Source organism: Microtus ochrogaster, chromosome 16 (genome assembly GCF_000317375.1).
Source record: "Microtus ochrogaster isolate Prairie Vole_2 chromosome 16, MicOch1.0, whole genome shotgun sequence".
In the NCBI taxonomy this organism is placed as follows: Eukaryota; Metazoa; Chordata; class Mammalia; order Rodentia; family Cricetidae; genus Microtus; species Microtus ochrogaster.
The window spans coordinates 44,251,156-44,276,852 of NC_022018.1; the positions used below are offsets into that span (position 1 = coordinate 44,251,156).

A 25,697-nucleotide genomic window follows, 5' to 3' on the forward strand; every position below is an offset into this window, starting at 1 on the left:
GGTGGGCAGGTGGGGAGGTGGGGAGGTGGGGAGGTGGGCTGGTGGGGAGGTGAGGAGGTGGGCTGGTGAGGAGGTAGGCAGGTGGGGAGGTGGGGAGGTGGACTGGTGGGGAGGTGGGCTGGTGGTGGGTGGGTGTGTACCTGCCTGGGAAAGTCAGAGGCTGACGTGCTTTGCCTCTGTCACTCTCTACTTATGTTTTTGAGACAGGGCCTCTTACTGAACCTGGAGATGGCAAGGATGGATGGCAAGTGGGCTGCAAGGGTCCCTCCTCTTTGACCCCACCTCCTCCAGTGTCTGGGTTTACAAATGCTGTCCTATCTAGTGATTTGAGGGGGGGGTGAGAGGAGTTGGTCTCGGGTATGGTTTGGTTTTGTGCTAGGGATCCAAACTCAGGACCTCAAGCTGGCAAGGCAAGCCACTTACCTCCCGAGATCTCCCTAGCCCTAATTAGCAGTTTGCTCTTGAGAAAACTCCTACCAGAAAAATCCAGCTATTAGGGAAGTTTATGTAAAGAAACACATAGCTTTTGTATGAGAATTTCCTGTTTGCATCTTTATGACAAAGTGTCTTCATCCCCACTTACTTTTCCTCTCAGTCAGAAAAATCATAGGCCTTGTTCTGAGCCATTTTCCTTGTCAGTTAAGTGTACTTCCTCCCCAACTAGATATTTAGAAGGCAACAGTTCAAACATTATCTAATAAGTAGTGGAATTGGTGATTAATTACATCTATGTATCATATGTAGTGGCCTGACAAGCACTGTGGGTAACAGCATTACTTTTCCCCCCACTATGTTTTATTTAATTAAAAAGGGGGAAAATGCTATTTAAATACAAGTAGGTTGAGCTCCAGCCAAATTATTTTAATATAGTTTAATAAGCAACTTTTTGTCTTGTAGATTTTAAATCTTGATTTACCCTCAACCTAAATAATCTTTTGATTAATACCAGGACTATATAAATTGATTTTTATGAATCCAGTGCCAACTTTCAAGGCTATAATTTATAGAATACTGAGCTATAAGTACCAGTTAATGTGAAATGAAAGGCTGGTGTAGCCCACAGTGGTAGTGCGGCTGCCTGGAATCTGTGAGGCCTTGAGTTCCACCACATCTATCTACAGTGAGATGGAAAAGAAAGAGATAAAGAAGAAAGTTTTAAAAGTCAGTTAAAAATCACAGGTTCCAGATTTAGTAAGGTGAGCATCCAAACTGCCTAGGCTCCCACAAAGCCAGTACGTGCAGCAGATGGGTGGGGAGATAGCTCACTGGTTGAGATCATTGTGACACAATCATGAGTTCCTGGGTTCAGATCTCCAGCACCACATAAAAGCCAAGGAGAGCAGCCCATGCCTGCAAAGAGACGGACAGGGTAGAGCAAGAGGCAGAAAAAGGTGAGTTCTAGGGGCTCATTGGCCAGCTAGTCTAGTGGAAAGAAGAGGCTCTGGGTTTTACTGAGACATCATGTCAAATAAGACAGTACTATAGGAAATACAGAAACTCAAATGTGAGCATGTGTGCATGTGTGTGCACCTATGTGTATGTATGTGCGTGCGTGTGTGCGCATGCACACACACATACACACAATGCACATTTACAGATTCCACGTAATAACTATAATAAAAATTTACTTTTTTCTGTGACTGTATTTTAATTTTCATTTTATTTTGATTCATGGTACAATGTTTAAGACTACAATTGTAAAGCTGATTTTTGTTGGTTTTTTTTTTTTTAGTTCTTTACACTCCTGCATCACTCTTCTATTTCAAGCTTATATAAATCAATGTTCCTCATTGGTAGGAGCTGTACATGACCTCTAATACTTGAAGCGCCACAATTATTGTACAAAATAATTGGTACAAATTCTCAGAGAATGGTGAGCATTTCTTTCCCTGTGGATCTTAGTGACAGATCTATCTCAGGATAACACTCTTTACGCAATGGCTAGGAAGGCATTTATCTAGGTTAGAACTATCTCTCTAACAGTTCTCTAGACAACCCCAACATGGTTTTTCAGCATAACACCATAAGGAGATTCCCTATAAAGAAAATACTAGATAATTTCACCACAAATATAAAAGTAAAAGAAAAGCAATCCCTCAAGACATACAGGAAACTCTCAAACCTAAGACCAAAATAATACATGTCCTGGAAATATCTTTACCAGGTACAGCAATTAAGTAGGTAAGTAAGTAGATAAATAGATGATAAATAGATGTATGGACAGATAGAAGATAGATAGATAGATTGATATATAGATAGATAGATAGATGATAGATAGATAGATAGATAGATAGATAGATAGATAGATAGATAGATAGATAGATTGATACATAGATAGCTGTAGATGGGCAGGCAGAGAGAAAGACAGACAAAGACAGACAGGTGGTAGATAATTAGATGTGTAGACAAAAAAAAATTTCATTGCACTTTATGATAAAGTCAACCTGGGAAAATACTGTAATTAAGAACAACAAGTTTAGACACAGAAAACAAAATAAAAAGACCACAAATAGGTGGTACACTTTATTCTTAACATATGCAACCATTTTCTTCTCTGGATAATGACGTTTGCCTACAGTGAATTTATGTACTGTCATGTTGTTAAAAGGCTAGGTTCTGCAGTGCACAAAAACTAAGCATATACAAATATGTACGCCCAAGTTTATTTGCTTTAAGTATTTGAGTTTGACATAAAGCATGCTTGGGAGTGGAGTGACGAAGGGAGGCAGTACTCTCTTGGCCACTCAACTTCTGTTGATCTTTGTATTTCTTTCTTGTCAGAAACGATAATTCAGAAGGCAGAAGCCCCACCTCATCTTTTCTGTATCCTATCGCAGGCAACTCCCAACACACAAGGGAAGCTTGGTCAGTACTTTGGATAAGGAAATAACTCATCCTTTCAGGAGGTGATGGGGTGAATTTACAGATTGTGAACAGCAGAGAACCAGGAGGCTTGGGTCAGAGTTCTGATTTAGTCAATGAACATGACTGTATTAAATTCTCTTCATTTTCCCCACAAACTCACAATTTAATTCTTTATTTCTAAGTATTAATCAATGAGCATTATCAGAAACCAGTTATCTGATGTAATTACTCTTATCTTTTTAAAGAAACTTTACTAATTTTGCAATTGCAATAAAGGAAGCTAATGGTTAGGCAAAAGGGGCTTGGGAAAATACTTCATGTTATTTCCCAGATATGAACTCATATCACATACCTAGAATCCCAGCTTGGTAACACTCAAAAGACTGAGATATGAGAATCAAGAGTTTGAAGATAGCCTGTACTACAAATATCAAATCCAATCTCAAAAAATTAATAAACAAAATCATCATATTGCAAACCTTAAAATACAAATTGCACAGCCACTGGTCCAAATCTTGGCAAATCAATTCTTCAATTTTTCTGAAGCTGTCCAGTTTCCGGTCATACTTTCCTCGGAGAAGGGGACACTTGAATTTTCCTTCCACTAGACAAAAGTTGTTATCACACATGGGAAATGCTGCCCAGCCCACGACCAGGTCACTGGAAGCACATGTTCCACGGAGAAGGAAGAGTTCAAACAAAAAGGACCAGCCAGGTCTCATGGATTTCCTTTGAGGAAGTACCTGTCCAAATAATTGACAGAAGAACATCAAGAGGGTGCTATTCACTCCAGAAATACCCACAGACAGTTCAAACTGAAGAAACGTGTTCTGTTTGCCGCCTGCTGCCTTCAAATACCTACTCTTGGATGAATGTACAAATAAGTCTTCTAGTTTAGGAATCAAGCTTGTAGCATTGCAATTAACATGCTACACTTTTTCTTTCCTATTGGTTTGAGCTGATATGCCTGCTGGTGTTAAGGTTTGGATGTGTTTATTAAATATCTGTGCTATGAACCGCATCCATTAATCCATATGTTAGTGGTGTGTGGAGATAGAGTCTTGAGGAAATAGGATTGGATGATGTCATGATAGTGGGGTGTTCAGAATAGTATCAGTGCCTTTGCATGAAGGGAATAACAGATTTAAATCAGTTACTTCTCATTTGCCACAGGGCCCTCCACTATAATGCGATGCAATAAGAAAACGTTCACCAGATGTCACCACAATCTTGAATTGTCTGGCCTACAGAGCCACGAACCCACAGAACTATTCTTTTTTAAATTACCATGCCTGAAGTCTTCTGTTCATAGCACAGAAACAGGCTAATCGCATAACAATCCCTGTCTCCCATCATAACCATGATATCACGTCTCTATTTCAGATCTTCTGAATCATTCAGATACCTAGCTCAAGTGCTTTGTCCAGTGCAAATCTTCCGGCAAAAAAAATAGTCAAATAAATCATCATAGTCCAGAAAAGCTAACTGAATTATTATTGTAAAGAAAGAGAAAACAGAGTCCGTGTAGATTTGTAACTACTGTTAACCTAAAGTGACACTATTGGAGCCAAACAAATAGGAGCAGGCAATGATGGGTCAATTTTCACACTGACCAAGACATGCTCTTAGGTGTAGAGATGAAGCTCATTATTCATCTTAAAGAAATTGTAAAAAAGGAAGACATAAATGATTTTTATTTAATAAAACTTATATGCATAATTCACTTTTAAAAAATCATATGTGAATAGTTTTAAACTGATGGTAAAATAGCTTATCATAGACTATTTCACAAAACATTTATCCAAACATGTGCAGTTATATGATTTATATGAACACTCCAAGACTTAAGTTTAGGAATAAAATGTAACAGAGACATCTGTTGAAAACACCATAACCCTGTGGCAGCTGCTATTAAACCATTAACGGGATCAGATTTCATTTAAACCAGATTTACCATTTTCTACAACAGCCCATGGGAAAGCTAAAGACATTAGGCACAAATTATTGACACAAGAGATCCTTAATCAAGCTGTACTTTTCATTTGGCTAGCTGGCCTCGAGTAACATTTCTAACAAGAGAACAAGAACTAAATGGAGGAGGAGGAATGGTGTCACTGCCCTGGTTAGAGCCAAGATTTAAAAATCAAGCTGAACCCATGCTGTAAACAGTGCTTTGGTTTCATCACTGGATTTATCTGTAAAAACAAGGGCCCTCCTTGTACTAAACCAAAGCTTCTCAGCAAGTATTTGAAGTAGGTGGGAAAAGAATAGGATGAGCTATGACAGTCCCACAATGACGTTTGTGGTGGGTTGATGTAAATTACTTCTCTTTTAATACTTGACTTTACATGGACTTGAATTTCCTCATCAAACCAGGGAAAGGATTGGGCATGTAGCTAAGTGAAAGAGTACTTGTCTACCATATGCAAGGCCCTGGTTCCCATCTTAAATGCTACCACTCAAAAACCTAAAATTACAATAAAGCCCCAAACCACAGTGATGTTAAGTATGTTCTTCACAGAGATGACACAGTTATACTAACTTAACAAGAAAATATGAATTATGCATTCATCCTACATTTGTATTTATGACTTATCTCAACCACTTCCTGGATGACGTGGAAGGAAAAGAACATACTTGAGTTTAGCTTGCATCGGTAGCCATGCCAAACACAAACATCCTTTGTTAATATGACGTATTATCTTGAAGCAGGTTGTATAAACCCTCTGCTGTACTGTGTTGCCTGCTACAGTGCACATGGAGGATGCAGAGGGTAGTCATGGTATCTTAGGAGCTGCACCATAGCTCCTAAAAAAAAATAGTAGAGGAACAATCCAAAAACAGCCCACTGATTCTGGGTGAAACACAAGATAGGAGCTACATATTCTTTCATATTTATTTATTTATTCACTCATTTATTTAGTTAGTTATTCATTTATTTTTATTTAATATGTCTGAGTGTTTTGCTTGCATGAATGTATACCATAGGCATGCCCAGTGTTCAAGGACATCAGATTCCATGGAACCAGAGTGGATGTGAGTCACATATGGGTGCTCAGAATTGAACCCTGGTCCTCTACAAGAGTGGCCAGTGCTCTTACTACTGAGCCATCTCTCCAGCCCCCAAAGTGTCATATGTTGTTAAAGAAAGGAAGCCACTCTCTCTGACACCAATTGTCTTTTCAGAATGCCTGCATTGAGTGCTTTTCCCTTACTGCTTGTTGTACAAGAGATCTTTAGCCCCGTAATGTGTACCTTGAGAGACTGACTGTTTGTGCTTTGGCAAGAAAGATTGCTAAGTTTTCATGTTCCTCTCTCTGAGGGCCTCTTCCAGGAGCTTGACTACTTCAACGGCTATCTTATGAAATGACACATGTCTGAGTAGCTTTCGTTAACTTTGTATTTTAAAATTCGACACGAAAATGAGTAGGTGTTCATTTGCTCGGGTGCCAATGTCATCTCATCACCAGAGTCCTGGTACCTGGAGGTCATATGGTCCTGGGAGGAGCTGTGCTTTCTGACCACCATGAATAATTATACAGAAGCAAGGGGTTTTACCAAGACAAACTTCACAGCATATTTTGGCTGTGATGTCCTTTCTCTTCCACATGGAGGGAGATACACATAGAAGAAGGGCAAGGAGGAAGAAACGAAGATGCAAATGAGGGTTTGGGAACTGAACGCTGAGTGGAAGAGTGGGAATGAGAAACATATGTCCAGGAAACCAGATCCATATAAATTATTGCCCTGGAGTGAATGATGGTACCACGCCTGTCACAGTCAGCTCTACCGGTCAACTTGACACACACGGAGAATTACCCAGGAAGAGGGTACCTCAGTTGAAGAATTGCCCACAGGTTGGCCTATGATGATGATGTCTGTGAGGTATTTCTTAACTGCTAATTGATGGAGCTGGACCCAGTCCACAATGTCTACCATAAGCATGCAACTACAAGATATAGAAGGAAGAAGAGGCGAAGCAGGACTAAGAAAAACTAGCCAACTAATACAGATCCATGCATGATCAGAAAGTCAAGTTAACAAAGACTTTGTATTATTAGACTCAAAATTAGAAGAAGGAATGCAGTATTTCAGAGAACGTAAAAGTGTTTTTAAAACAGAAACAAAATATTTTGCTTGACCAAAATCATGACATTGGCTCAAGATTATAAACAGACACAACAGAAAATGCATATTGAATGAATGTGGAAGTCTATCTGACAGTAAAATTATCCCAATTAAAGCACAGAGGCAAAAGAAGAAGGAAGAGAAGAAGGAGAAGGAAGAGGAAAAAAGGAAGGAAAGGAGGGAGGGAGGCAGGGAGGAATGGAAGGAGGAAGGAGGAAGGGAGGGAGGGAAAGAAGGAAGGAAGGAAGGAAGGAAGGAAGGAAGGAAGGAGGGAGGGAAGGAAGGAAGGAAGAAAGGAAGGAAAGGGAAAAGATGATAGCATGAAAGATCTATGGAATATTCCGGCAAATGTGAACCTGGAGTCCTTATAGGAAAAGAGATGGAGAGAGAGAGAGAGAGAGAGAGAGAGAGAGAGAGAGAGAGAGAGAGAATATGAAGCTGAAAACATTTGAAGAGATAAATTGATAAAACTGATGAAAGACATCAGTCAGCAAAAAGAGGTTCAGAAATTCCACATAGGAATCATAGAAACAATACCTAAGAGTCTCGGGGTCACCAGTGAAAATCAAGACAAACTCTTAAGAATAAAGGATCATTGCTGATAGCAAACTGAAAAGGCCATTTAGGACAAACTGAGGGCTATTCCAGGTCATTATCTATATCTCCTAATCACAGGATCTTAAATTTATCGTAAAATATTACATGCCACATTGAAAATTTAAGTTGTATTTCACTGCTTAGCTCCTTTGCTCTGTATTCTGGTCATGTGACATTATTTTGGGCACATAACTAAAAGCATTTAGAATCACTGGCTTGTTTTAAATTCTGCCTTCAGTCACTTGGTAGGTTATTTCACGCCTAACTGGCCTCGTATTACATCCTGTGTTTACTATGTGCACCGGAATGCCTTAGCATTGTTTAAGATCTGATTGTAACCACAGCCCAATCTTACTTTCTAGCTGTATTTCTTATTAGATCAAATGCATATTAAACAATACAATACTGTTACAGGTTGCTTTTTAGTTGTTGTTGTTGCTATGATAGACAATTGACCAAAAGAGAAGGGTTTGTGTCTTCTTATATGTTATAGCCCACCGTGAAGGGAAGCCAAGGCAGGAGCCTGTAGCAGAAACCATGGAGAAATGCTGCTTTCTGGATTACTTCCCATAGCTTACTCAGTTGCCTTTGGTATACAGACCACACCCATGTACCCAGAGGTGTCACCACCCACAGTGGCGTGGGTCCTCCTACATCAACTAGCAACCAAGAAATAGAAATGCCTACAAGTCAAGTTGATAAACATAGTTTCTCAAGGCAGTTCCTATGTGGGTTCCCTCATCTCATGTATGTCAAGTTGAAAACCAAGATTACATGTCACAGATACATGGATACACACTAAATAGCATCAAATGGCTGTTGTTGAAAATATTCTTTGAAATGCCAGTGCATGTGTGCACGTGTATGCATGCACACAAACACACTCAGTATATTGTTTCATCATGACATTGCCTTCATTAGGAAAACATTTCTTATCCACAGCTTTTCAAGCAGATGTGTTGGTAGAGGTACCCAGCGGCCCTGAATATAAATTAGGGGGTATGTGATTCCTTCAAACTTACATTAAATAACAATAATTTTAAAAGAAATACATTGGATGAGATCAGAAAAGGACATTTTAAAATCTTTCGAGAATTATCTACTAGTACTAATGGTACAGAAGACCCCAAATTCAAGCAACTGTTATGTCCAGTCTCTGGCTCCATAGACTTTCCATGATATTAGGGTTTTGTCCATTTGCTGCCTGTAACTACATTAAGAGACTAGACAATTCAAAATGTATACCAGTCCACATGTGACAGTTCTAAGTCTTGAGAAATGACTCCCCCTGCCGAGGAGCCACAGTGCCATGAATTCTATTTACCAATTAGTGCTACTTCCTAATAGTCTAAGCATGAAGTAGGACAGTATGTCATGGTCACTCTCTTGTTAGTTATGAACAAAGATCCAGGGGTAAATCAAGTCACATCTATTATTTCAAAGCAGAGAATTTACCATTTCCTCTAAATCCACCAGGGTTGTCTTTTCTTCTCTACTTCCCCAGGAGACAGGAAACATTCTGGAAGGTGATTCTTCAACCTGTCTGTGACTTAGGATGAGAAGAATGGGGAAAGTCTCCTTCTATCCTTGAGTATGTGTGAAGCAAGAATGAAAAGTGGGCCCCGGTTGTGAAACACCATTAGCTGATGGCTTCTTTGTAAACACAGGATAACCAAACTTACAATGCCAGCATTATACTAATGTGCCAAGATAAAAGTAATAGCAATCCTAAGTCACTGGATATGAGGAGCTAGTGGTTTTGGTCAACATAAAAGTAAAGCTAAGCGTAGATAAACATGTAGATATTCACGCAATCTCTACTTCAGCTAGCAAACTGAACACTGGGAGATTCGTGGGTTGCTCATGGGACATCTACCATGGCTGTTATTCTTCCACTGCACTGAGAATAGTTCGGGATACTTGCAACCAAATTGTCCAGCCTTCTCTGTGTAATTACTTCTCTCATTTAAAGGAAAAGCTGTATATTCTAGAGATCAAAAGCATGGGCTTTAGCATCGGATAAACCTGAGAACAGATTCTACCTTACCTCTGAATAAATAACCTACCTGCTTTGTCTTGTTTTGTTTTTTCAGATCTTGATGTCACTATCTATAAAGAGCTAGGAAAGAAGCAATGGTGACAGATAAACAGAATAGGAATAAACTGCAATGTCTTCCCGAGCTAAATTCTGCTGAGGATACTCCAGGGAGTCAAGGAAGTAAATCAGTGCTTAATTTGCCTTAGAGATAACGAAATGTTCCTTTGGAAGCAGACAGCTCAGAAAGGTGCTTGGGAATTGATATGGAGCCCAGGGTGATCTAGATTAGCTGACAGAGTTTTATAGTGCGATTCTTTTTTGTTCTGTTTTCCCAGTTGTGAATTTAAAATATAGACGAATTAGCTCTAATCCCCTGTCTATCTGCTACACGATAGAAGAAAGTAATTGCTCTTGGAAATTTATTCTGGCCTAGGTAAAAGGACAGAGGACCACAGGAATTACAGCCACACAGCTTCCAAATAGGAAAGAGACCCTCACTGCCTGCACCCTTGAATGCAAGTGCACAGGGTGTATGCTTTAAAATATTATTTTAAGTTTTACTTCCTGAATATCACCATAATATCAACAATTAACACTCACTAAACTCAAAGCAGTTTTTAAAAATACTTTATCCTCATTAGCTTAATCACCACAATTATACCATGATGTATAATCTGTTATGAACCCAATTTTACAAATGCCTGGACTGAGACAGAGAGATCTGGGTCCACAGACATCCAAAATAGCTGTGAATTAGAACTGGGATCTGAGTGTAGGCCTCAGAGAGTGATTCAAGCCTTGCTTACCACAAATAAGAGAAATGAATGCAAAAAGTCGGCCTTAGGTTCATGCCCAGAGGCCTCAAGGCCACCTTGTTCCATCCCACCAACTATTCCTCATGGTTTCTGCAAAGTAAGAAATGTGGCCTCTTCTCCCACCTAGCTGTCTTCAAGTCACCCACTTCGGGTTCAGGCATCTACATCTTGCCTAGAATTAATCAAGTAAAAACTTGCTTGTTCTAATAAAATTCAGCATCCTTAAAGAACAAATTTTTCTGAAAGTATGAGTTTACCTTTGACTTTATAAGTTACTAATACTGAATAAAGGACACAATCTTGTGATCGCATACCTGAGGCCTGCACTCTAACCGCACAACTAACTTAACCTTTCGAAAGTCACTAACAATCTAAAATCCGAAGGCTTTAGAGCAACAGCTACCACCAAATTTGTTCTGCATCAGAATGACCCAAAGGCGCTTATGATGTCTATTGCTATGAAGAGACCCCATGATTACAGCAACTCTTCTAAAGGAAAACAGTCAATTGGGGTGACTTGCTTACAGTTCAGAGGTTCAGTCCATTTTCATCATGGTGAGACAGGGTAGCATGCAGGCAAACATGGTGCTAGAGAAGTAGCTGAGAGTCCTTCATCTTGCAGGCAACAGGAAGTGGTCTGTCTGTCAAACTGAGTGAAGCTTGAGCAAAAGAGAGCTCCAAGTCCACACCCACAGTGACACTTCCTTTAACAAGGCCACACCTATTTCAACAAGGCACGCCTCCTACTCCCACTGGGATTATGGGGGCCAATTACATTTAAACTTCCACAGGTGCTTACTTCAAAGGCTTATTACTATTCCATTTATTCTTAGGTTTCAATCAGTAGGAGGAGTACAAGTGAATCGGGTGACCACACTTTGAATCAGCTGCTCCTTCAGCTCTTTCTTTGATACTCAATACCCCATGCAAATGCAAAAAACAGACAAGGAAAATCTGACTATCTTTGATGAAGTCATCAACTCCCCTGATCAGGACAATTTCTGTCTAAAATAAGAATGAGTCCTAGCTGAATAATTTCTGGTTCTGCCATATGACCTTCACACCATTATCCATGCAGCAAGACTGAGATGAAGGGGAAAGTCATGGAACTGAAAGAATTTTAACTGGATATTTTAATTTGGAAAATTCCATTCTGGGATGGATAATCCCTCCTCTGTTTCTTCAGTCTTTTTCTATTCTATGATTTTTTTTTAATTGGAAAATAAAAAGTTGTGCTTCCTTTTCCTTTTCTCCTTGTTAGGCAAAAGACAGATCTTTCCTTTCATTGTCCCTGAGAGTTGAACACATTGGGGGAAAATTGGGCACAGCCCATTACTTTTACAAACCCTAGTGAGCGAGCCTCAATGCACGAAAAGATGGTGTTTCTGAACATCTGCATTCTGATTAGATCAAAGACCAACAAATTAGCTGCAAATGGCTTCACAAGGAGCATGTGAATATATCATTGGGAAGGAGAAAACTTTGGGCAATAATTGCTAATCAACATTTTCCCTTTGGGCAGCCCACACCATACCAAAAACATGTAGCCATGAAGTCAGTATCTGTGCAGCTCTCTGTATTTTACACAGCCCTTGCGCATACACTATGGCACTTGGTGCACACATCAGGCCTCCCATGTGATTGATATCAGCCCATTTCACAGGTGAATAAAAAAACAAGGCTTAAGAGGGGAAAAATCACTATTTCCCCATTGACTAGATTATTGATTTAACTCTTATCAACAATTGAATCTAATATTGTTGTTCCTTTTGGATATTCACTTATATACATTCATTAAATGTCAATTATTGTAATTGAAGCACAATTTTGGCACTTGAATAACAAACTTCTAACTTCCATTCACTATAAACTGGTAGAAAGGCAATAGGCAATTGACTAATATGATTGTGTATCGCTAGTAGTAAATTATTGACCTACCTCAATTGATACTAAAATCATAAACCATAATGCACTAAAATATGACAAGGTGTGTTCTGCAAGAAACTTTTGCTTAAGTCAAAAACACTTAGCACTGAGACCTACTGTTATGTCAGAGTTTCAGGGAGACAGTTACTAAGCAGGAACCCTAAGTTTGGTGGCTTGTGGGAAGAATGAGTTTGTTATATTCAGAAAAGGAAATGGAGACTGGAATGAATGTTTAAGCAGGAAACTAACATGTGATAAAATCAGAAAATGTGATAAAAGGCAAAACAAGTTCTACAGGCCCAGGTAAGTGATCTGGATTTTATCATAAGTGCAGTGAAGATCCTAAGGCAGGGATGTTGTCTTTTGTTTTGTTTTGTTTTTTTATCACATTATTACTGTGATGAAACACCATGATCAAAGCAACTTGAAGAGGAAAGGGTTTATTTGGCTTTTCTTCCATATCACTGTTTATCGTGAAAGGAAGTCAGGACAGGAGCTCAAACAAGGCAGAAACCTGGAGGAAGGAGCAGAGGTAGAGGCCATCGATGGGTGTTGCTTGCTGGCTTGCTCTGCCTGCTTTCTTATATAACTTAGGACCACCAGCCCAGGGATGGCACCACCCACAATGAGCTGAGCCTTCTTTCATCAACTACTAATTAAGAAAATATTCTGAAGGCCTGCCTACAGCCCGGTCTTATGTAGGCATTTTTTCCACTGAGATTTTCTTCTCAAACTTTAGTTTACGTCAAGTTGACATAAAACTATCCAGCACAGGTCTGCCTGGATTTGATTGGCTTTATTCATTGATCTTCATTGGTCCTTGTGTTTCGTGATGTTTGGGGGGGGGTTGAACGTGAATTCTATTCCTGCCCCCTCCCTAAGCTTTGAGAGTTTTATCAGTTCAAAGTCATTCCCCACTGTTTAGTACCTGTGTGAGTCAGATGGATGGGGAAGATAGCCAAGCCTGTCCTTTGCAATTAACAGGCTATGTGGCCTTGGAGAAATTCTTTGCCCTGCTCAGTCCTTTGTGACTTCACATGATGTTCATATGAAAATTAATACTTTAAAAGGAATTGTAAAGCATTCTGTATAGATGTTGAAATATTAAAGCATATTCCCTCTGAACGCGAGTGAGTTCAAATATAGAAGCAAGTTCCTCCTCTTTAGAGAATTCAAAATGATTTGATTGTTGAATTGCATGAGGAGTGAACAAGAACTGCTATTTTGTAACTAGGGCATTCTGAACTCTGGATACAGTGCACACGTGAACAGACACAAAGGACAAAGATAAAAATGCAGAACTCCCAGGAAAATGAAAATGTGCAAAACTACATAAAACATCATTTTTTTCTAAAAAAAAAAAAAAGGTAATTCTGGTTGTCCTGAAAATGAAGCGTACTGGTGGGGCAGTTGCTTCGCTATCTCAAGCCCTTGAGTTCTACCCCCAGAATTAAAAAAAAAAAAGTGAGGGGCGGGGAGGAAAGAAGAAAGGAAGGAAGGAAGAAACCAAGTGAAAGGCAGCTCACCGATGTGTTTGAAGATGTTGATGAGACTCAGAAGTTCTCAAGTCTGCTGGTCAAGTTTGGGGATCCACACCGAGATGGCTACATTTTAGAAATATAGCAATGCAGTAGTAAGCAAAGAGACCTATGAGGATAATCCTTGCTTGTCAACTTGACAGATTTTTGGGTGTGTCTCCAAAAATCATTGACACATAGGTCTGTAGGGAACAGAGGAAGGGAGAGGTCCTGGGAGAATGTGTGCTGCACATGACCACTGGGAGTCTGTCTTTCTGTGTTCATATGAGCCAATCAGGCACACCCCCTCTTACAGGTCCCCATACACGCTATTGGGCCTGCCCCTCTGGAGAACCTTCCTGGAAAAGCAAAGCTCTCTGCCCTTAGAAAACTTAAGTTCAAAGCTACGTAAGGTTAAGTAACCACTTGCTGCCATGGGGTAGCAGAGCAACCTCTTATACAAGACAGCAGCTTGCGAACAGGGCTAGTCTCTTCAGAGACAGACAGGAAGAGGCTGGAAAGAGGAAAATGTGACTTTAGAAACAGAATAATCTGTGAAAAAAAAATCAACAAAAAATTATAGGAATGGGAGAACGATTCCCCAGTATAGAAAACAACAACAAGAATAACAACAGTATTTCAGTGCTCGCTGCTTTTTTCAAGGTTGTGAGCCTAGAACTTCTACTGTGGAGTCACATGCATCTAGTTTAGAGACTCATTTTAGTCCTTTGGGAAAGCCTGACCTCAATTTATCTTATCTGTAAATTGGGTTGAACAATGAGTTAGGTTCTCAAGTTCCTCTTTGTAGTGTCTCTTCGATGCAGAGCAAGGCACCTGGAAAAGCATGAGGACTTACTACCCTCCTGTCATACCAGAGCATCAATAAATCATATACATCTGACATGTCCCAAATGACTTGGTTTCTAGCTTGGCTCTGCTGGGAGATAGGCTCCCTTAAGAAGTAGGTCCTGGGGGAGGATGTTGGGACACTGAAAGTCATTGCAAGACCACAGTCTCTTCCTCCATCTTTCACCCACTGTGGACTGAGGGGTTTAACTCCAGTATGTGCCCCTGCCATGTGAGGCTGTCTCACCACAGGCCTTAAGGAGCAAGAAATGAGAGAAAGGAACTGAGTGTGGGCTGACACCCCTGAAACTCTGAATCAAATCAAACCTTCCCTTTGCGTAAGCTGATATTTGTTCCAATAAGGGGAGATGGCTGAATATGTATTGCAAGCTAAATTGTGTACTGATGGACTTAAAACTGTTCATGTCACCTGGAAGTAAGAAATGGAGACACAATAGCAGCAAGAGACTGTGAGCTGGAGATTCCTATACAAGGGAAAAGACTAACTCAACTTCTTGGAGGAATTCCTTCAAAGGCCGGAAAACTGTAAACTACAGAGGAAAGCTAGAAACCCTCCCTATGGAGGGTTGGTAGTAAGATAAGAACTCAGCATCTCCTACTTAAAACTAGGCTAATCTGCTTGCACAAAATATGTAAGGCTTATGATATTATGGGAATTGCATATTAGGGTCTCATGTGCCAGAAGAGAGGAGTGGACCCCAGGAGTTCAAATCACTTTCATCACAGTGAACGCTAGCCAAATCAGGATTCCATCAAGCCTCGCCCTGAAGATACACTTTGGCTGGCATCCTTTGGACCTAACAAAGGTCTATTTTGGTAGGATTTTGGAGGGAACAGGATTGGGCTTCCCTTCACCTAATTAGAGACAATTCTGTGTGGTCACTCTAGGATGTGAATTATGGAACAAGTCAGGGAAAGTCATTGATGACAGTGAATGCTGAGGGCTCACTGGTGTGGCCACCAAAGTTTCCACAAGCCTGGGGTTTCCTCGACCAGCTAAAGTGGTCCTTTTCGGGGCTGAGAAAAGGGCCTTCCACAAACTGACATGATGGGAAACTTTCTCAAGTCATAAAATATAATATATGCCAGGGCCCTGGCCTGCTAATGGTAATAACTAATAATCAATAAAAGCAATCATGCTCCAGGTCTGGATTCCCTAGGACCACTCCTTCCTGTGAGTTATTAAAATCGTTTCAACTCTTACATATTAAATGTCACACAGAAAATAACCTCTTTCAGAGTATTGGGTTCATCATATTTTACGAATTAATACTTCAGGTCATTTTAATCAGTTTCTGATATATATGCCGTTTTCAGAAAGCACTTGAGGGAAGAACACTGTGGCCATGAGTGATAATGACAAGAATATGAACTATATTCTTTATATACATATTGAAATTTGAGCACTACTGGGGTACTTTCCCATCTTAAGTATTTAGGAAGCTTTAAATAAAAAATAAATTTGTCTATTTCATTAAAATTGAGCAACTCTTTTTTTTCAGGCATAAAACTTCAAACTTATTAATTTCATGGCTATATTTTAAAAACGAGAGCAAGCACCAGCAAGACGACGACATGATGAGTGTCTGGAAATCTCCAGAAAGGGCACTAAATTTTTCACAGTATTTGTGTTTCATTCTCAGTGGAATAAAAAGACGCCACTCTTTTAATAATGAATAATAGATTCTCGGTTTGATTTACATGCATGGATTAGATGTCATGTGTGAAAAGTTGCTGTTTTATTCAGATTGGATTCCCCTCCAGTGAAACCAAAATGGTGCCCATCTTCCACTAGAAAAATGATACCTTGTCCCCGTGATAAATAAAGATTAACTGACAGTTTTTAAAATAATATATGTCCCCAAAACAGTCTGCTAGCGCCAGGAGTTCAGGGAAAGTTTTCTCTATAGCATCTAAAGTGCCTATGTGTCCCCTACCATAGGGCAAAACCTTCTGCCAAAATCATGGCCACCCTAAAGGAACACTCTTACCACAAAACAAACTTATTGTAATAATGAAAGGATTGCATGACAATCTATAAAGGGCTGAAATCTTTCTTGCTCTTTCCCACCAGGGAAAACAACAACAACAACAAAAATGTATTGCCTCTAGTTTTCTGTTTTGTTTTGTTTCTTCTTCTGTCTGCTCTCTCCTTCTGGGTGGGTCACCTGAATAGGTGTGGCTGTGAATCCCTGATATCAGGTTCCTTGTAGATTTGCAGTCAAGGCTTCTGCCAGGGGTACAGTCCTTTCTGAAGGCTGACAAAAGGGATCTACATCCATGCTGATGCTGGTGGTCAGTTTGGCTTTAGTTCCTGAAGCAGGCAGTTGGACTCAAGGTTTCCATTTCCTGAGGACTATGTTAGTAACCACTGAGTGTTCTCTTTAGCTTTGGTCATCTTAAAAGGATGCTTGCACTAGATCTATCCCATCCAGGGGTAAATCCCTGGCTGCACCACTCTTCTGGCTCCTTCATGCCTGCAGTTCCTCCTCTCATGAGCACTGTGGACCTCACAGATACCCCAAATAGTTCCTTCTGGCCTGCCTGCCTCTGCGGGAATTGCCAACCCCCCCCCCCATGCCAAGCACACCAACTTGGCTGTCCTAAAGACTCTCGTGACTACGGGCACCAAGGTGCAGAATGTGTCTTTGTAGAATGTGGGGGCATGAGAAGATGCTCCTCCTGCCTTCTGCCTCCCGCTTCCTGACCTGCAACACAGACTATTCTGTCATCCTGCAAGAGCTGGGCATGACTCTGGGCCTCCGAGTTGTCTGAGCACTCCATGTGGTCTACTGCTGTCCTCCTGAGCACTTTACCACGTTCTCACACAATAACCTGCCGTTTTTATCAGGCCAGCCACAAAGAGTGCAGCCCTCCTGAAGGCCCAGCCTATCTGGACGGTCCCTGATGCTGCTGTGGCATTTGCTGGTCCATTTTCCTAGTTCATTATAACCCTGTGTTACAGACTTGGACTGACGCACCAAATCCATGGCCAGGGAGTTTAAACAAAAATTATGCTTCTTCCTCAGTCCAGAACGTAGATTTCCAGTGTTGGAGTGTTATTCCTGTTAGATCCTTCCGAGGACCTTCTTGGTTTCTAGGTGGTCAGCAGCTCTCTGGATTTGTGCGTGGTTTTTCCCTTTGAGTGTGACCTAGCCTCTCTCCCTTCTCTCCCTTCCTTCTCCCCCCCACTCCTCTTCCCTTTCCTATCTCCTCTCTCACCCACCTGGTTGATCAATTCCATCTTGTCTTAATTACCCCTTTAAAGAGCCTATCTCCAAATAGTTATACCCTGAGGTCCTATTAGGGATCAATATTTTAACATGTAAGTTTTGGGGGATACATAATTCAGTCCATAAAGTCCCCTTTTAATCTCCTTTATTTTTTTTCCTCCTCCATTTATTTTCCTGCATGCACCTAGCATAACCGACAGCTAAGCCATTCCACTGGAGATGTAAATGCCTTCTAGAAGATTCAAAACTAAATAGAGAAATAAGCTAATTTGAAATTTCCGGTTAAAGCATGCCAGGTTATGTTAATGGGAGCTACCTGGGCCCTGACCAACTCTAAAGGGAGGGCTGTGACGCTTTCTCCAGCACACAATACAGCACTCAGTACAGAGGGCACTAATAAGCCCTCTTTCTCGTTGGTAACAAACTACCTGAAACCTCAATGGCTTTCAAGGGTGATATTTGTTTAGTATAGCTAATTTCCCTGTTACGTTTATGTACAATTCAGTGGGGTAATCATCCACCCTCCCCGGCACAAACTGGACCACGAGCAGCCACTCTTGAGCTCATGGCTAGGAAGAAACGGAGGGTCCACACACTGCTTGACGCAAATAGAAGGTTGGTTTAGACTTGGACCTTCTCTCTCTCTTGTAGTCATAGCCTTAATTTCAGGTCTCTCAAGCAATGGCCTTGGTATTTTTACAAAGTGATTTGAAGACCCAAGAGGAATATTTTTATAACTTTTAGTTATTCTTCTTTCATATGATACTTGCCAACCATAGCCTCTCCTCCCTCCGATCCTCCTAGTTCCCTTCATACACTGCTCCCCTCTCTCCCAGAGCCACTGTTCCTCCATTTCCCTTCAGAAAAGAGCAGCCCCGCCCCACTCCCCACACTCCACCCTCCCCTGCAGGGATATCGACGGAAGAATGTATAACAGGATGCAATAAGACTAGGCACGGACCTTCATATCACGGCTGGATGAGGCAACCCAGGAGGAGGAAAAGGGTCTCAAGTGCAGGAAAACGAGTCCGACATACCCCTATTCTCACTTAAAGAAGTCCTCCTAAAACTCCAAGCTAAACCACCCCCAGCAGGTATACAGATGACTTAGCACAGCTCCATGCAGGCCCCGTGATTGCTGCTTCAGTCTCTGTGAGTTCTTCTGAGCCCTGCTTAGTTGATTCTGTGGGCTGTGTTCTCTGCAGGCTGTGTTCTCTATGGGCTGGGTTCTCTATGGGCTGTGTTCTCTATGGGTTGTGTTCTCTATGGGCTGTATTCTCTGTGAACTGTGTTCTCTGTGGGCTGTGTTCTTGATCCCTCTGGCTCCACAATCCTTCTGCCCCAAGTTCTGCCTAATATTTGAGTTAGGGCTTCTCCATTTGCTCCCATCAGCTGCTAGAGGAAGCCTTCAGGAGGGACTTCTAACACAATAGGAAAAGAAAGCTGTTCGTCCATTAAGACCTAAGCTTGAACCCCAAACTCTACAGTATTACTTCTACCACATTCCTTGAGCTAATAGACAATGAGACCTCTTAAAGAAGAGAAAATTAAGCTCTCAGCCTTCATGGAAAAAGTGCAAAGATTTTATAATTTTCATTTTCTTACTCAATAGGGTATTGGTGACTAAATTAATGAATAAAATATAAAATAAATTTAGTAATTCAAATAAAATTAATCAATTTGGCTGTGTACAGTGCAATAACCTTGAACTAGCTCAGAACCTCCCATCTGAATTAGGGCCAAACACCAAAGATTTCCAATAACTCAAGAAAACTCATTTAATTAAAGAAGGCCAGCTGCCAAGTTTCCACATTGTCTTATTTGTAAATTGTCTTTTATTATTTTTAATTATGTCTAAGTATGTGCACACAAGAATGCAGGTGCCCATAGAGGCTCTGGCCTGGAGCTCTAGTTACAGGCCGTTGTGAGTCACCTGATATTGTTGCTGGGAATTGAACTCTGGTCCTCTGGTACATGCTCTTAACAACTGAGCCACCTCTCCAACCCCTGGCATGTGTCTTTGACTCTCCTGTTGCATGCATTGTTCTAAGCATAGGGATGACCATTTATGAAATTACCCTGCTTCTCTTTTGCACATTGTAATGGACAAAAATGCATATATAACACATGCGCAAGCCTCCGTTCCCACACAAGAGAGTTTACAGGTGGCCCTCTGTAAGGTACTGGTGTTTAGATGAAGTGATAATGGTGTTGGGGAGAATTAGTGGGGTTAGCAGAGGAAGGCTAAGAACTCCCAACTGTTCCTCCTTGGGCAGGGAACTGAGAAAAGGCCATCTGAGCCAGAGGAAGGGCAGTCACCGAAGAAACATCTGCTAGAATAATAGTCTCCCTTCCTGGCCTCCTGTACTCAAGGAAATGAATGCTTGCTGTTCAAGCCATCCACTGTTTGGCATTCAGCACGATAGCCTGAAATGAACGAATAATTTAATCCATCTAGGTTTAATGCCCATGACCAAGAAAAGGAAGGGCAGTGTATATACAGCTAATGTGGCTCCAGAGCAGGAATACAGGCTTGAAGGTAACTATTTGTTTATTATTTGACTGATTTTCTCAATAAATACATTTTTTTCCTCCATAACATGGCAAAAACAGTGGTCTTCACTTGAAAATAACAAACATGGTCTAGAGGAGGTTTCATGTGCTCTTTATCAACATCAAGGCTGTAATTAACAAATGAGGGACCCGTTGTAAATCTATGCATAGCAGAAATTCCTGAAAGACACCTGGAAGGCTCTGCCTCCTTTTGCAACTGCTCTTGGGTCCAACACTGGGCTGCAATGGAAGGTTGCAGGTTCTCCATACCCTGCAGTTTGTCAGGGACAAGGAAGGGTTTAGACGTGGAATTTCTGCCACAGCCACAACCTTACTCTCTAGTCTCTCCAGACATGGACTTGGCATTTTGCAAGATGACTTGAATATCCAAGAGAAAGACATCCAACACAATAGAAAAAGGGTGTTGTTAGTTCTTTAAGGCCTAATCTTTGAACCCGAAAATTTCCTTTCCACTTGAGAATGAGCTACACTGAGTTTGCTTGTGCTTTAAGGAAAAGGGTTAGTGCGTGAGCTCCTCTCTCTTTTGAAAAACTTTTTTTTAAAAATAAATATTTTTCTAAAAAGGAGAGATCAAATTCCCTTGGAGCAATACAATCAAAAGGTACTATTATTTTCTCGTGTGTTCCCATTTGTGGATATTGAAACAAAATCGTCTCTGGATTGATTTGTTTCTTCTCTGTTATGATCTGATTTAAAAATTTACTTGTATTATGATACATCTTTTGACATTGTCTTAACATTTCCTTTGCTTTCTGTTCTTTAAGAAACAACTCATATTTTTGATAAGCTGAATTCCCACTAAATTTGTCTAACCCCTCTAAATAGTTTCACATCAGGTTTTGTTCTTATTTTAGAATCAGTTTTTGGTTATCTGCTAAGTGTAAGGGCTCTGTTCCCTGAAGAACATGGTATTGTATATCCAGTGTTTTCAAACCCTGGGAGGAGTCTTATTGGTGGCTAGTTATGGTATACAAACCGTAGCAAAATGAATGAGTTTAGAATCTGCAGGTTAAGTAGGAGTAAATGTCTCTGACCTATGCCACGTGGCAAGCTAGAACTTGGAGAACACAAGAGATTACAGAGAGTGATAGTTCAAGTGTAGTTGAGTATATGGCAGTGGGTGAAACTATCGGATGTGGGGAAATACCAGAGAAAGGAGGCAGAAGCTATATGACTGGTATTTTTTAATATACAGCAAGTTTAATTTATCCTAAGAGAAACTAGGAGTCCACAAATTGTTTTAATCAAGAAGTGAGATGATGTTTTAGAAATATTATTTTGCTATTCAATAGTTAGATGCTGGATAATTATATGTTAAGCAATTAGAATACACTACTGGAGTTAGAGAACCATAGTTGAGTACCCATAGTTACAGGGTAAAGGTTCCATTCCAATGTTGTCCTAAGAATCTATGGGATGTTGTATAATTTGACAAACTTCTCCAAAATTTAGGTTCCCGTTTATGAAATACAAATTTGGGGTTAACGCTGACCCCAAATATTTTTTTGACTTAACGTGTCATGATATCAGTGGAAGCATCAAATTTTTCCCTTTGGTCTACAAATACTTCTCAGTTTTATATAATACAAAACATTCAAGAAACAGAAATATGAGTATTGCTCATAACCAGTCATGTGTTCTTTCAAATGGCACAATCATGGATACGGAAAGGAAGGGAACAGTGGGCAGTGACCGAGAAGTTCACAGAAGGTAAATACGTGGGTTGTGGTTGCTCATTGGAGCTGATGCTGCTCTAACAGAAATGCGCCCTTGGGCTCCTCTGTCACATTTCCTCCAGTTCAATGCTGTTGGTAACAGGGCTTCAAGGAAACAGGGTTTCCGGTGATGACTCATGCAGTGGAGATCACAGAGACAAAGGGAGATAGACTGCACCAAGTCCTGTCACTGAGGAAGTTTGGAGCCAGAATGTAGGTTTTAGAGCTCACATCTTGCTATGTCCTGCCTCTTGCATTTATTCTTTGTATTGAAGTATCAGCTGAAAAATATTTTACAAGAGCCTTTGCAGATGACTTATTTAGGAACCAAAGTACCTTTCTACAGAGGCTCCATCTGTGCATAAACAGGTAAGGAAGAAGAGCCTCCTGATAAATGACCACCAAAGGCCAGCTATCTGGCTCACCATCTGGAAGCCTTTGTCCTCAGTATGTTCTCAGAGACCCTGGTCCTGCCGACTCTTTGCCCTGACCTGGGTATGAAAGTACCATTCATGTGATGGCAGTCACCATTTCTGATTTGAGAGATCCTCACGATCACCCTAAGTTAATGATTTCTAACACCCCCCCCCCAATTTTTTCTGCCTTTAGACAACCTCACACACTGACACGTGACCCACAAAACAGATGTGCTTATCAAATATAAAACGGGGTTAAGTGCCATCAAAATCAAGTGACTTTTCCCCCCTCTATTCCGTTGGCTGACACAGACCTAGACACGCTTTCATTTCCTCTGCGTTGTGGGGTAATGTGAAAAATGAAATATGTTACCCTAAATTGAAGGAAACCATGGTCTTAATGGAATCATTAGAGAAATTGTTCCAGAATGCTGCATCCTTCCAGAAATAATAACCCTGTAATGTCAGCAAATTCCGAGTCAACACGGGTTACCTGCTGCACACAGAGGGGCTTGGTCATGTTCATTAGCTCTGCCCGAGGCTCAGCCTAACTTCAGCACATGACCTTTAAGAATTTTTAAAAATTCATTAATCAATGTTCTTTGCCTGAGTTCTGCTGTTTTTGCTTCTTTAACCTATTATTTGTATCCTTTTATATAAGTTGGCCTATCCCCATACCCAATGAAACTAAGAACTGCAAGCATAACAGTTCTAGCTAATAATTAACAGAAGTTTCTTCCTGTTCCACTACCATTGCCAAAGGTCAATAATGATATTTTAAATGTCACCCAAAAAGAATTATCATGCAAGCTAATGGGACAAGAAAATAATGGTCACATGCATTCTTAATTCATATTTTACTTTACGTTATTAAAAGTTTCTTGACACCCTTTCTGCTTGACTCTCATATAAAGCCCTGTATTGATTAGTTACATTACTGTATTTATTAGTCACATTAATGTCTTAAAATCCAAACAGCCGAAACAACCAAAGGCATCCTTCACCAAACTTTTGAAGGACCACTGCGGTTTTTCTGTGTCTCCTTGGTGTTCTCTGGATGGTCTGTCCCATCCCATAATGGCAGTAATAAACTTGATAGTCCTGTGCACTTATGAATGGCTCAAGGCAGTGGCTCCCTCCCTCCTGCTTGTCTTATGGAAAGTATAGAGATGCTGGAGTCCTCACTGGAACCTTCACTTTGAATTTCTTATTGTGTTAATTAAGATATAATCACACACTTATGTACATTATGTGACCCTTTAGTCTTTCTTTTGTGGTGCAAAAGCTTCAACTTATTAAATTATTTTTATTAAAGTCTAGGAGAAAAGGCATATCTTTCACAGTACTTTTTGAAAATTGTCCACCATTTCAACCAGATTTGAAGAAAGACTGAAGATGTCACCTGCTCTTGCGCTCTTCCTTGATCTTGAATGCTATTTTGTTAGCTCGTTCAGCAGGCTTCTAGTAAGAATACATTCATTGTAGAGGGAATTGTGTCTTCCAGAAGGAAGTACATTGGCCATTCTCACATTTCTAACACACGGTATTTCAGAAAATGCCCATATGTGGAAATGGGATCTTTATATTTAACCAAATTGTAAAGATGTCTCTAACATGGCTCAGACCCAACATGGCAACATCCTTATGAAAAGGAGTAATTTGTATGGAGACAGACAGACCCACACAGGGAAGAGAGGATCATAGGGGATATCTACAAACTGAGGAACCCTTAAATCTGCCAGAATCCATGAGAAAACACAAAACCTCCCCTGAGCACATCTTAACTTTTGTTCTCAACTTTGTGAACTTTTCATGGCAGCCTTAGGAAGCAAATCCTACATTCTTAGTAAGGAAGGAATGATTCCATTCATTTGTGGTACCTCTGGCCCAATTTCTGGCTAACAGATAAGATGATCTGTGTTGTATCAGTCTCGTTTCCTGCTGCTGTGATCCAATACAGACAAAAGGAACTTACAGAAGAAACTCCTTCTTCTGGCCCTAAGTTCATGCAGTCCATGGCAAGGAGATGAGGCAGCAGGAGCTTGAAGCAGCTAGTACACCTCATTCACAGCCAGGAGGCAGAGAGCAATAAGTGCCTGTTGGCTTCTCAGCTCTGATTCTCCATCTGCACAGTTCAGGATCCCAGCCCGGGTGGGAATGATGTCACCCAGGTGGTACTTCCCACCTCAGTTAAGGTAACCAACATAGTCCGCCATGGGATGTCCAGATGTCTAGCTCCTGAATCATTCCAAATCCTCTCAAGTTGACAATATTAACTGTCAAGAGTGTCCTTTATCTCTGAATTGTAAGTGTGTGGCTTAGCTGACCCCAGGCCACTACTGTCGCTAGAGTGTGTTCATGTGGCTTGATCTTACATGGTCCCGCTCAGAGTGTGTGAGTGTCTTGCCATGTGTCTGGGAAATGAACAGCACCTATTTCTTCATGTAACAGTTCCTTATTCTTTCCTTCTGAAAACTGTCAAAAATGGGTGTGTACGTGTATTTTCAAGTTTTCCATCTTTTTTACCTATAAATACAGTAGTCTAGGGAACTGTATCTCACCTGGCTTTCTGATCATATGCTCTTGATTGGAAGGGTCTAATACCTTTTGAATTTTTTATTCCATTCGCTGTATTTTTTAATTATAAAATCATATTGTAGATTATTCAGAGAAACAATTTTAAAAGTTTAAGAAATAGTTCTTGTTATTTACCTGATAATATGAATGACATATTAGTATCAGAGATAATTTCTACTTAATGGATTATGCATATTCTTTTATTTTGGTCTTTTACATTCCTTATGGACACTATTGGGGCTCTAGTCTTTAGGCAGAAAATATTCTAAATTCCATATCTAATAAATATAAAGCCTTGTTTTTTGGATAGTTGTTATATTCCAAGCCCAAGCCTTTAATTAGCCAAATTTGAAAATTTTGTTCAGTACCACTGTCCAGTCTGCCACTCCTCTCTCTCTCTCTCTCTCTCTCTCTCTCTCTCTCTCTCTC

The 25,697-nt window shown here is 40.5% G+C and overlaps 1 protein-coding gene across 1 annotated transcript in view; it reads right to left on the minus strand.

Moving 5' to 3' along the window:
• Ofcc1 (orofacial cleft 1 candidate 1) overlaps window positions 1–25,697 on the minus strand; it is a gene marked incomplete at its 5' end in the record, with an annotated part of 272,407 nt that overhangs the window by 170,756 nt on the left and 75,954 nt on the right. Inside the window, one exon of the mRNA XM_026782925.1 lies at window positions 3,345–3,608. Within this exon, the coding sequence (XP_026638726.1) occupies window positions 3,345–3,608 (264 nt within the window). The remainder of the gene's footprint in view (window positions 1–3,344; window positions 3,609–25,697) is intronic.